Source organism: Argiope bruennichi, chromosome 10, assembly GCF_947563725.1.
Source record: "Argiope bruennichi chromosome 10, qqArgBrue1.1, whole genome shotgun sequence".
Taxonomy (NCBI): domain Eukaryota; kingdom Metazoa; phylum Arthropoda; class Arachnida; order Araneae; family Araneidae; genus Argiope; species Argiope bruennichi.
The window spans coordinates 8,447,447-8,461,972 of NC_079160.1; the positions used below are offsets into that span (position 1 = coordinate 8,447,447).

General features: G+C 32.1%; 1 protein-coding gene across 4 annotated transcripts in view; it reads left to right on the top strand.

Annotated features, from left to right (window-relative positions):
• Positions 1–2,723, top strand: part of LOC129988377 (uncharacterized) — a 60,009-nt gene extending 57,286 nt beyond the window's left edge. For all 4 annotated transcript variants that reach the window (XM_056096594.1, XM_056096592.1, XM_056096593.1 and 1 more), the window contains exon 2: positions 2,018–2,723. In XM_056096594.1, coding sequence (XP_055952569.1) covers positions 2,020–2,526 — 507 coding nt within the window. In that variant the 5' untranslated portion in view covers positions 2,018–2,019 and the 3' untranslated portion in view covers positions 2,527–2,723. The remainder of the gene's footprint in view (positions 1–2,017) is intronic.
• The last annotated feature ends 11,803 nt before the right edge of the window (positions 2,724–14,526 follow it).

Genomic DNA, 14,526 nt, shown 5'->3' on the forward strand with positions numbered 1-14,526 from the left:
TTATTTGACTAAATATTTAATGAAGCAATAGAAACGGCTTGAATTTTATAGAAACAATCTATCTCTGTTGTCGGAAATGAGTCGAATAATCATTTTGAAAAAAAACCCGAAAATGTAGTAAAAATTTGTACAACTGTTGAATTGATATCATTAAAAAAACTATTTTTAAATTTAAAAAAAGTACAAAATTTATTTTCGTGCAATAATATTTTTTTTCAAAAATGATCACAGAAAATTCCGAAATTTAGTCTAATTTTTATGATTAATTAAAATAAAAAAAAATCACTCCGAGAGAAAATTTTCGAGAATCTATATTGTAGACACCTATGAATTTTGAAACAAATCCGGTGAGAGGTTGACTGTCTATTGGTCTATAAGTTCAAAACATATTAATTCAGAAACATATTCAATTCGAAAATTCAATGAATTAAATATATTAAATTTGATATTTGATTTTGTCACTGAAAGTGTAGCTTTTTAACAAATTTTTGCTTCAATCGATTGGGAAAAACGCATCTAAAATACAGATTCGATTTTTGTTATTAACCGCACGCCATGGCTTGATTGCCAAATAACTCAGTTGCCAAATAAGAGTGATACGACACATTTATAAAATTGCTAAATTCAAGACAAAGGTAAATATTTCGTAACTATTGCACGTCAGTACCATGCAAAACGTTCTCTGGATTTTTGTTAGAGAGCATGCGTGAAAGTTTTCGGATGACCACTCCCACTGGTTTTCTTTCATAATATCAAACATATTTCAAGGCGGACATTGCGAAACAATTCTGTATAGGCAGAAAACAAATTGGCATCTGGGATTGCAATATTTTTATTCATGTAATCCTTAAATGTCAAAATTCGCCACCTGCATTTGTTAGATATGATTGGTAAGGAGTAAAGACTTGATATGAATCAATTGTTTTTAATTACTTATTTTTTAATTTTAATTACTTAAAAATTAAAATATAGGAAGAAAGCAACTTTGGTAAAATGTACGGATGATAAATGTGATTAAACAGTGAGACAGGAAAGAAACGGAAATGATGGAAACTGTGTTCAAACTAACAATGAAAAATTAATTAAATCAAAGGAAAATTAATTACATGGCAATGAAATTGATATTACAGAAAAGCTATTTTTTTAATATTAAGAAGCATAGAAATAACGTTGGTGAATTCTGAAGTAGGATTGAAAATATTTAACCCCATTTAGATGAACTGTAGAATATTTCGATAGCGTAATTCTAGCGCTTAATTCTTCCATTTACTAAAAAATAGGGTCGCCAAATTACTTTTGAATCAGTGAAGGATTATATAAGCTTCAAACCCACACACACTCGATTTTTTTAAATGCAAAAATCTTCTATAAGAATTTTTCCTCACCAAATGTAAAAAGGAAATATATTTTTTAAAAATATACTATAACGTAGAAACACATCACTTTTGACATTTCATACTTTTTAGTCTTGAATCGTAGTACATTGTTACAGAAAGTTCTTGTAATCAAATTTCATTCAAGTTGATTACCAGATACTCACACTGAATCAAAATTTGTTAAAATGTATCAATTGGCTAATTATAAAAGTCGGAAAATATTCAAATAGTTTGTTTTCATCCAGATCACACAAAAGGAAAATATTTCAAACTTCCAACTCAACAGGAATTAATCGCAAAATTCTATCAATACAAAAATGAAACAATTTCAAGTTAGGTAAAAGTATTTAATAAAAGTGTGATGGATTGAAGATCATTATGATCCGTCCAGTGGAAGCAAGAGGACGTATGTTTTCGGGAACACTTCTTGAATGATCACATTTCACACAAAACAAACATCAAACATGCAAGATAAGACATTAACACGCGCACCTCACAGAACGGCATCTCATCTCATTTTAATAACAATTGCAGTGCATTATGGGACCTAAACAGGTATCGCCATCTATTATCCAAAACGGAAGATAGAGTAATGCAATTGCTACAACGTTTGATTATAGCTGTGTTTTTCTCTTTCACAGGCATGCTTCTTCTCCGCTATCAGCGACAGCGACAGGCGGAGGCCGAGGAGGGGGCCGGTGGCCTCGGGCACACCCCTGATCACGATATGCGGCGTAAGATCAGTGACCGAGATCTCAAGGGCGACAGCCACAGAGCCGCCACCCGGAGCACTCTCATCTGCATATTTGTTTGTGGATCCGCCTTACTGTCTCTTGGACTGGTTGTGCTTTTCGTCGGCATCTACGTGCCGGGGCTGAGGGAGGATCCGACGCCCTGGCTCGTCATCGGACCCACCTGCATTGTGCTGGGCATCCTCGTCCTCCTACTTTCCGTCGAGATCATCATAAAGCTACGAAAGATATCCGCCGCGTCTTCCGATTCGAACTGGACAGAAGAGAAAACCCCCTCCAAGCAGAGTCTCATGCAACAAGAACCACCCAAGGCCATACCAGTGGTCCTCCATCCTGCAACGCCCATGCAACAGTTGGACCCTAACGCTTTGCCCGTAGAAGTTGTCCAGCATAGGTGAAAGGTAAAGTGCAAAAGTGCTCTGGTCTCTCCATCATCATCAATGTGACATGATGCAGATTCTCCATATGATTCACTTCACTTGATCAATGTGCCAGCCACATCGTGTGACATGCCGTGGTTGATCCTCTTATTTATCGTTTCGAAGTCCTGTACTAAGTAATTTCAATTTGAAGGAATAAACCTTACATTTCAGTATTTGAGCAAAATATTTATGAAAACAGAACAGCCACTCAACTAACTGATGCATTGCCTTCAAAAGATGGCATTCAATGATTTTTCTTAATGTTAATAGCTTGAAAACTTCAAAAGATGTCAAGATTCATTTTACTCGTAACGTCTATATGTAGCGCTTCCAGCATGAAGCGGAGGCTTTTTGCGGTGGTTTCGAATTAAATATAGAGGCATCTTGTGCTTTCCCTCAGGAATTATGTGATTGAATTTTTAACAAATCTTTTTGGATTATTAACATGCGAAGACTTCTTATTGATTATTTAACTTCTTTATTTCTCACGCATTCTCTATCTGTGGGTTCCAAGTAATTCTTCGACATTCATAGAGTTGCTACTGAAAAGTTGACTCACGGCTAAAAGATTTTCTTGACGGCACACAAAAAGAAATATCAGGGAATAACATCAATGAAGAAACAAAGAATGTTTCATGTGTTCATAAATAATTCGCAAACGTTCAGCAGCTTATCTTTCCTATAACTGCCAATATTCTTTTGTTGAGAATAAACAATGCAATTCTTCAGTCCATACTCATCTTGAATATCAGATACTAAGCGAAAAAGAATTCACGGAGGGATACAAACTAACATATTTTGCAAAGGAATGCACAGCTGCAAGTGGACCCAAGAAACAGATCAGAAAGGGGACATCCTTCTTGCCATGATCATTTTACTGTTTCGTCTCAGAAAGACTTCAAATATCAACCAAAATTGAGTCCACTATCAAGTTTGGAAAAGCTGATTTTTTTTATGATGAATTCCGTTGAGCATTTCATCCTCTCGAATATCCAATGAAACTGCACTTTTGGGAGAAAGCTTGAAACTGCGCTCTAGTCACTTCATTGGCTCTGCAAAATGGGAATTACCTCTTGCGATATTATTATAAGCAAGAAATGAAGCCGTTGAAGAAACATTCATCAACGATAGCTATAAGGACACAATTCAGGCTTTTTTTCACGTTTTTCTTGAGCTCTTGTGCCTCAGCGAACCACACTCAAGCACTTGCACGTATGCATTCCTGTACAAAGGAATATTTGTTGATGTGAATACAATAATCCTTTATAGTTTCCTCCGTGAATTTGAAGGAATACTACGAACTTTTGCTTACAACTGACCTAGCAAAAACAAAAACGCTTGCTAAGCACCCGAAAAAAGCTTACTGGCTGATAGACTACTTTTCTAAAACATATATGTTACAGTCAATATGAATAATCAGTTACTATTAATACTAATCGGTCATTATAAATAATAGCCGCTTCTTTTGGTCAAAGTAAGAAATATTTCAATTCACTTTAACCGGTTATTATTAATAATTCCCAATGAAGTTTGATCAATGTGATTAAACTGTTTATATAGGATTGGGATATGGATGTGCCTCTTTGTATATGATTTTAAACTTCCTATGGAGTTTTTCTATGATTTTTTTCTTTATTTCATAATTAATTAGTCTCGTCCTTTTTTGGGGGGTGGGTGGGTGTATAAGTCATTCAACTATCCCAATATCTATCTGTTGAAGGGGGAAAAACGATATTTTGAAACATTTAAAAATACGGATGGCTTTAATGGCATAGTAGATTATAATTGTTTGGTGAGGGGGGGGGGGGAGATTAATCAATGTCCCTCTCATTTTTTCCGGAAATACCACGGTTCATGGATTTTAGAGGTCCTTGGTGCTGAGGGGCAAAAATCCCATGAAGATTTCGGGGAATGGCAATACATAAAAAAGAAAACGTGAAAAACTGATATTGACCAAACTTTATTGGTTATTATTAATATTAACCGATTAATGGGATAAATACTCATAAATTATTCACTTTAACCAGCTTATTTGGTTATAATTAATAATGACCGTTTAGTATTGATAATAACCGATTATTCAGATTGACCGTAACACATATATCAGCTACGGGCAAACCTCTTTTTATAAGGATTTTTATATGCAGACAACAGTACGCAGTTAAAAAACAATAGTCAAGCCCAAGACCTTGATTATATTTAAAAATATCTATTCAGAAACTTTCAAAATCTCTGCACAACTTTTGCATTTCAAGATTGAGTTCTGTCATTTCAAACTCACAAACGTATTTGAAGTGCATGAATGTAATCTTATTCATCGTAGTGTTGAATATGATTAATAATATTGCTTCTGAATTCAAAATATTCAAAGATCATATTCATTGAAATTCTGTAACGTGCCTGCCAAACTTCTTGAGAAATGATTGACTTTTCTTTGTAAAAAAAAATAAATATTGAAAACTTGGAAATAAAAAAGGGTTTTGCAATTTCCGAAAAGAGCGTGTGGTAAAAAAGTCTTTTATGTTGATGTATGAATTTCTTTTTTTCTTCAAATGATTACCTTTTTTTATTTTTCCCTCTTTTTAAATCTTTCATTTACAATATCATGCATCGGAAGTTGATTATTTCATTTCAAGTGTAAATTATTTTATATGTCTTGTCGTATATTTAATGCTATAATAATAAATGTAACTTTAGAAGAATGACAGTTACAAAGGAGTGACAATGCTCTAAAAGTTACTTATACACTTTCATTTTACTTCGCTTTCAAACATCGAAAATTTTTATCAATTTTTCACTTTTTTTCATTGTGGATATGGATTTCCAAATAGTGCATGCTTCTGTATTTTCTGACAATAAACTATTTTAATCTTTTCAGACAGTTACACTTTTTTGAATCAATTAATAGATTAGTTAAATTAAATTTTCATCATGTCTCGGCATTACTAAATCATTAATTGGAAGAAAAATAGATCTCAAAATTAAGAAGTAGAAAATATTTAATATAAAAGAGCATCACTTGTTTATTCTACTGATAAAAGTTTGGTATCAGGCACGCTCAAGTGTGGTTCTTGATTAATTTTAAAATGCATATACTTTTACTTAACTTCACTTGTTTCATGCTTGAAACAATAGAATTTTGTTAACAATTTTTCGGTACTTGTTGGTTGTAATGGCGACCAAAAAGCACCAAGAAAAAATTTCTCCAATTTGGCGATTTCAATCGTCAAACTCTACAGCATGTGATTCGCACGTTTAAAAATTTTCATAGTAATAATAATGCACTTGAGTATATATTGTTATGATTTCGCGATATTTTTTCTTGGGCGTCGCCGTTAAAATCGAATTGTATTAAATTTTCTTTCTCTTCCTAAAGTATAAACTGAAATTTTGCATTTGTGTATTTTCAATGACAGTAAACTATATTAATATCTTCAGAAACTTAATAGCCTGCCAATTTTAATTACATACAAATGGCTCCACCAAATATCAAATTTTTTAAATACTTAAAAATTTCCATGATGCTTATAAGAAAACTGAATTACAAATCCATGGTTAAAAGTTGGATATGGATTAAAACAAAAAATGTTACTTTTTATAATACTAATAAAAGTTTTAAACTCATTTTGTATTATTTTATTCATAAAATTATCCAATAATTTTCACACACCATTTACAATGAAAATTATGGTTGTAACTTCTTAGATAGAATTCACAAATCTTACTGATAACATTTTCAGTTAGAACACGGAAAGGGCCCACCACCAAATTATGGATACTTTCATCAACATTAAAGTGAAAGCACTAAAATTTTCCTCTTTAGGATTGCAAAGGAAGTACTCTAGATTGTCAAATTTGTCAAATCATCACTTGAAAAGAAATTGGAATTTCACAGATGTATCCTGCTCTTAAATCTAATTATATTTTCACCGTAAATTTCTTGATCGCCTCGATGTCGTTTCGCTTGGATCCAACCTTTCGACATAGTTTGATCGGATTGAAGTTCGGAGGCGATTAGAGCCCGTCTAATGGCATAGCAAAGAAATTAGTAAATAAGTCTAAATATCATATGTAGATTCTCTTTGGGTGAGCAGTATTAATCCGAAATTTTTAAACTATCTATCCATGCTCCAATCTTTTAAATTGCAATGTGCGAATAATTCCTCGGCACATATTTTTGAGTATATCTTCCTGAGTTCAAACTAAGCCAAAATTTTTCACATCAACTAATTTGTGAATTTAAAACATTTTACTCATTGGGGAATTTTTATGTAGAATTCTATAAACACTTCAATTTGCGTCTACTAAATTTAGTTGTTACTCGATTCCAAATAAATCTGCATTTTTTAATGAAATTTATTGGTATCAATTTTTAATGAAATTTTTTGGTATCAATATTTAAGGAATTACAGCTGCGATGAGCCAGATATAAAAGCATGAAATTGTCGACAAACTTGTTTATTAATCAGTAATTCGTAAAACTCGATAATAGACTTGCATGGGTAAGACCTACAGAATGGGGAAATCTCATGAACTTGGCAATGAGATCATACCAGTACTCAGCTCCAAAAAAGGATCTATTCCAGAATAAAATCCTCTTTTATAATTGCGGTTAGTCTTAAATTTCCCATATCTGGGAAATCTATTCAATATCTCAAACTCCCTGCCTCCTCTTATCAGAAAATAGCCTGTATTTTTCTAAAAGGTCCATTTTAACACACGACCTCAATAGTCAAAATTGCTGTGAAAATTTAAAACAACAACAACAAAAAAAACGACTCTTATATTGATTAGACAAACAAAACCAATGAATTTCTGGTAGTTGCTGATGGACAAAAAGTGTCATATGTTATTGAAATGACGGCTTTTCTTTTAAAACGAAATCCTGGGTCAAAGTCTTCTTAATTATGAAAGTGATCGCTAACATGATATTGTCCACATTCAAATTTTAAAGGAGATGGGATTCCTCTAATGGAAGCTACTTTAATAACTGTTTGATTAAGGTAACAAGCATTTTATTGGTTTCTTTGCTCTTAATTCCATGGCATAATTGCAAAATGGATTATATGGTACTTGTCGATTGTAACGCCGACTAAAAAGCGCCAAGAAAAAATATCGCCAATTTGGCGATTTTAATTGGCAGCATATGATTTGGTCTATATTTTATTTATGCATATATTTCTTGAGTACATTTTTATACTTTGGTGGAAAATTTTTCTTAGTGCTTTTTGGTTGTCGTTAAAAATGACAAGTACCGATTATATTTTCAAGATATTTGAAGTAAAAATTCCGCAGTAATGTTTTACTTTATAATTTCTAGTATAATTGCTTGGATGCTTCGTAATGTAAGTGAGTGAAAGAACTAAGCATCACATTTCGGCATCTTCCTGTTGGATGATCTGATACAAACCTGCAATTTCTGTGACATCTCAGCTATAGCTATCGCATGGTGATATAACGAATTGACTGATTTGAATGGCGCATTGCTTGGGACCCCTGCATAACATTTCATCCATTTTAGTTATCGAATTCAGACGCACATTGATAATCAGTCCCACATAGGGGGAAATGAAGAATCGCTGACGTGATCTCACACAGAGATACAAAAATCGGTCTGCATATCACAATCGCCAAATAAGCGGGTGGTTCTTCACAGTTATCTTTGAAATGTATTTAGTTCAAATTTTGATTTAAAAAAATCTACAATTTGATATATATACCGCATCTCAAGACTTCAGCTGTATGGTACAGCCTTGGGAAAAGCTTTGATATGCAGTCATTTTAGCCAAAAGAAATAGTTTATCGCTAAATTTTAACGAAATGGCTGAATGTGGCGCAAACGATAGCAATATCATTTCCAATCGTAAGGTTCCGGTAAGGTAAGAAATACAGGAAAAAAAATCAATAAATGCAGTAAAATGAAATGCATTCAAAAAATTTAATCGAAAATAATGAATGTTGAAATTACAGTACAAGAGTAAGAAAGAACAAACAATAGTAAAAACAAATAGTGGCAATGTAACCCCAAAGGGCCACCAAAAGATTGTCAACCTCGCAAGGCGCCAAATGACTGTATATCAAAGTTTAGTCCAGCCTTGATATAGATCCCCAATGGTGATTGTTTTTTCATTTGGCACATTTCGTAACATATATATATATATATATATATATATATATATATATATAATATGGTTTATCGCCAAATTTTAGCGAAATGGTTGAATGTGGAGCGAACGGCAGGAATATTAAGTTATCGTATTCACAAGCAGACCTAATTCTTAAGATATTTTGGGGGGAGGGAAGAGCTCCAAATTATGAAGATCTCGAGGTTTGTTTTGATACTTTCTCGTAATGTACTTCGCATCCGAAAAACATGGAGAATATCTCTCCGTTGATTCTTAATCTACAACCGGAAAACGGAAACATTAAGTCACATTTCTACAAGAGGAAAGGAAAAAGACTTAACTATGTGGCGATGTTGCTTCTTCATACGTCGCATTCCACAAAAGCAGATAAGGTTGAAGACATAAATTATCACCAAGAGCATGACTCCCGATATAAATGCAAAACTTCGAAAAACAAGCTTACGTGTAATTTTTAATGCCTCGCTAACGTGCTTTCGTTGGCCACACTGACAAAACTTAAGTTTCCTCGAGATATTCAAGAAAGCATTGTCTATACATTGTCCATATACATAAAATTGAATGTCTGGTTGTTTATCTAAAACCATTGACGCCTTCTTATTCCTTTTGTAAGGCCTTTCAAGGCCTAGCACTGATACAATTGATTACGACAAAATCGATAGTATGAGTCTAAACCGAAAATTGCGTTTCGTTTGTAAATTGTGGAATGTTTGAAAATGAGATACCGCAAGGAGTATTCAGCAATGTTAGTCAATAAACCTCACAGACAAAAGGAATTTTCAAGTTTTGGAGATGCTGGGAAACAACTTCATTGACTACTGGGAACTGTCCCTACTGGAGCAGATGGGTTCTGATAGTTTTTCAAGAATTTAGAGAGATTTTAATTTTTTATTTAAAATCTCTCATTAAAAAAAGAAAATTATAAAATAAAAGTATAAATTCTCTCAGACATTCTGGACATGCTGAGACTTATTCATTCTGTAATACGCAACGCTTTCATGCAGGAATTTGCACCATTATAAAATATACCAAAAGCCTATACATGCGGTTTTAAATTCCGTCCTTGGCCTGATTGTATACTGCTGTGTCTGAGTGGCAAACTGCCAACCAGTAGACGCAGGTTCGATCCGCGGTCCAAGGATTCGTTTTTCTTGCACTTTTTTTCATTGTATTTCCTTCTTTTTTAAATCTTATTATCATTCTTTCCACTTTCTGATATTTTTTCAAGAATTTAAAAAGTTTTCAATCTTTTATTTAAAAATTCTCCCAAAGGGATAAAAATAATGAAATAAAAGTCAAAATTCTTTCAGAGATTTTGGACATGCGCAGACTTATTCGTTCTGTAATATACTTGCTTTCATGCAGGAATTTGCACCATTCTAAAATATATGAAAAGATTGCACACGTGCCTTTGAATTGCAACTTTCAACGTCTCGCATGTTTCCCTATGGTCCGAGTGTCAAACTGTCAGCCAGTAGACGCAGGTTTGATGAGTGGTCGCACATTTTTAGTACATGCTTCTATACAATATATTGTACCTTTAGAATACATATGCTATCATGTAATAATCGATGTTCTGTTAGAAGTTGTCTATTCTCATTCGCTGCTGTGTAGGTGGCGCGGCGGTATGATGGCAGTGGACTTGCTCTTATTTTACTGGCCCTCAGTTGGGGCCTGAATCCTGTCTTTCAGAATTTCTTAAAAAATAAACGTTTTAAAATCTATTGTAAGTTATGTGAGGAGTTTACTGTTTTTCTGCACTCTCAATGACAATCGGGTCCCTTTCTTCAAGGTCACACAAAAGGGATTTAGAGTTTTACACATTTTTTTTTTAACTTTTTACATTTTGGCTTGTTTTACACCATTTTTAGAACAAAGATTCAGTTTACAAATCTCTGACCTTGAAAGTTGGACTCATACCTGACTATCCATTTTAAGGAGACGAAAAATTAAGTCAAGCTAGAACGAAGGTTACATATTATTTCAGCAACGATTGGCTGGGATTAGGAGTCAATCACTATCATGGTGTGCTTTTACTAACGCCTATGAACTGAGCCCTCACTTTTTGATGTTCCTTATATGAAAACTCCATTTATAACATATTAAGTTATCACCTATGTTTGCTGAATGACAAGCTAATTTTTTATGAAAGTCAGCAGATTTATTTTTAAATTTATCCCAATAGTTATTTCGGGTTGGATAAAAATTTGTGTAATCTTTTCTAAAGGTGGCTCGCTGAGCAACCTCCTCGTCTTTGGAAGAAGAGAACGAATCTTTTTTTCCCTCACGAATCTTTGGAAGAAGAGAACGATTTACAAGAATTTTCTAGAACATTGTAAATTGATAAAATCTGAAAGGTTTAATTGGTTTCCTTTTTCTTGTTCCTTGCGTGGTATGGAAGATACCTGTTGCAAATTTTTATTAGATATATGAATGTTCTGAATTTAGTTTTAACTCAATGCGTTGTACAGATTATCATTGTTTCTTGTGAATATATAATATTTTAGTACCTTAGCTTTTAGTAGCGCTTTTTCAAGGGATGTTCAACTTTGATACAGAGTTGAATAACAATAGGTAAGTCGCATTGTCTTTTCGAGTTCGGATAAATATAGTGATGAATTATTACTGGTGAATGAATTATTATTAGGAAACTATTAGTATAAATATAACAATGAATTCGAAGTGTTGTTATACTGAAATATTCGTCCATAATAATTTTTTTTTGAAGTAATTAATTCTTATTTTATAACGGAAATTTCTTAGGAAATAAAATGTATAGTATAATTTGTGACTATTGAGCAAACGACTATCGTATAAATGATACTTGATTAGTGGATGAAATAATATGAAATATGAGTTTATTTTTTATCAGGTTTCTAGAGATTGCTAGAAAGCATAGTAATAATATTATATAGTTGAGCATTTTTGTAAAATTAGTTTCTGGAATTTCGATATTCGGCAATATTGGACATTGAATTTCTCAATTTCGGTAATATTATTCTGTTGTTTCAATTCTCATAAACAAGATTTCCCATTAAAGAAAAATGTAGCCAGAAATGAATTGTTCGTAATACATCTTGTAAATATACTCATTAAATAAACATGCGTATAATATTTTTTTATTAAAATGGCATATTTGAAATAGAGAAACTTGTCTGAATTCTTAATTTTCATGCAATTGGAAAAATCTTATGGAAAGTAAACAAAACGTATTATAGCTGGTTATTTGTAGAACTGCCAATGAAACTGTTAAAATTTCCTCGATTTTTCTAAATTCCCGTTTTTCCGTAATAATTTTAATGTCTGTTTGCGCTATTATCTGTCCTGCATTTTTAAAAACTGAATGAAATATTGAAAATAAAAGAAATGAAATATAAAATATTTAAGCCTTTATTTTTAAGTTGGTGTTAATTTGTTTTCTAATTGACAGCAAGCAACAACACCCCTTGTCTTATAAATGATAAAGTAATAATTATTATTTATTGAAAGATATGAAATGGGTATTCTGAATGTTTTTAGTATTACATAAAATGAATATAAATCGCACTATTTCACCTTGAAAGTGTTTGTGCAAGATTTCTGTACTTATAGATTGGATTTATTGCTTTTGAAATATTTTCCTCAGGTGAAAATAACGGTTTTAATTAGTAATTGAAACTGGATTTTCAGTTGAAATTAGGTTTATAAAGGAATGGTTTGCAATCAAAACGTCAAATGTTCTGTTGCAAATGATCCGGAAAAAAGGGCTCCAAATTTTATCAGTCACCTGCCTGAGATTTCATTTATCTCGGCCTTTGGTATTCTGTTAAGACGTATTCGCTTGAATATTTATGTTCGTACTTAATGTTCAAATTTTGTATATTCGTATTTAATATTCAAAGGATACGCAATGGGCAGTAAATATGAGAAAAAACACCAAGTTTCTCGAGTGCTTTATTTATCTTGCTGGTTTACTGAACAAATAAAGCTTTACTTCAAGTAATCTTTCAAATTGACTTCCACGGGTAATTAATAGTCATTTCATTATTGCTAGAAAGTAAAACGTAATATCCCATCGAAATTCAAAATGTGAAACCCATAGTGCATTGAGCAATTCCTTTTAATATTAAAACGAATCTTCCGCTTAAAATGTAAGAATGTTCGAATGTAAATATTATATTTGACAGTTTAATATTTGCATTCGAACATACATTGTTTTCAATTATTTTCAAATTTTTTTATTTAAACTCGGAAATTTCGTGTCCGTTATTAACGGAAAATTCTAGATTAGGTTAGTTTTTGAAATTAAATATTTTAAAATTAGTTGAAATTACTTTTGCTTGTTTATTACTATTAACATTAAATTTGAGAAAAAAAAATCTCGTTGAATTTTCTTAATAGCTTGGTATAGTGTTTTAGGCTTGAATCGTTCATCGCATTTTATGAAAATTGATTTTACAATCGTTAGATTTGTAGAGAAAATATTAGTCTAAATTTTTTGTTCTTTCTTAAAAGTGGAAGTTGATTTTTGGAATTAATGTATAAAATTTAACTTTTAAAAAAGATAGCTCTACAATAGCTAAAGCATGTAATTGAAATATACAATGAAACAAATTGTTGAATTTGATTACGAATTATAGGCGTTATTTTTTGAAATTTGCAAAAAATTAAATGCATAAAAATTAAATTAATATCATTGAGAAGTTGATTTCTGAATTCGTGGAAAATTAGCATTTTTATATTCCGGAGTAATAAAGGGAAATTTTCTACTAGAAATGAAATTTTGGAATTAAATTTTTTAATTAAAGCTAAAATTTTGAAAAAGTAAATCCTTATCGGTGAATGCCACTCTTTAAGAAGTCACCGTTTGCCAAATTTGATAGTTTTAGGTCCAAATGCCTCTACGAAGAGTTGTATTCTGTGTGTGATAAGCATTGTTGCATTTTGTAATTTACGGAAAGTCTTAGTCCAAAAATAAAATTTCTAAGTTTAATACTCGATCGAATTATCCATTTCGATAATGAGATAGATAATTCGAATAATGAATTTCAATAGTCCGTTTCTGTTAGCATGATAATACTTTTTATAAAACTTTGTATGTCGTGGGGCTCGCCAAGATTTCTTGAAATCCATCACTTTTGATTACCATTATTACAATGGTGTGAAAAATACCATATGAAACATATAAAAGTAGTTTCTTTTATATTTAAATTTACGTCCAGCTTTTTGTTTGAATTTCAGATACAGTACACTTTGTGTTGCTAGTAGTTTTGATTGCACATTTTGCAAAATCGTCGCGCAGTTTTAGTCTTTTGTTGTGGTATTCTTAGCAAATCTTCATGTGGAATACAAACCAGAATTTGATTATCATAACATAATGTAAATGCGTTCGGAGCCGCGGGAATCACCGCAGATTCTAATGAAATAAAAACATGATTATATTCTTTAACTTACCTATAGTAAATATTTCAACATACATTTATTTTATAAAATCAAGGGGAAAGCCTGTAACACGTTGAAAACTGTGCCAGTGTAAGAAACTTGAAGCGTATTTGTATGATAATCTTTCTTGTGGTGTGTGTGTATATATATATCTGTTATGCCATTACGGTTGTAATACAGATGGTGCATCGTTTTTTGGCGTAGCTTAACTTGTATTATAAAACAAACATTATTCATTCCTTCTTTTACGTTTGAGATTGTAAGTCTATAAAGACTCCGATGGAATTTTTCAAATTGTGAACTCCTTTAACATTGATTCAAGTTGTCTAGATTGAGATACAGTGGAATCTCGTTCAGGTAATCGGGGAATCTCATTCGTAATGCAAAAGACTTGTCGAGCGGAAAAACGTTT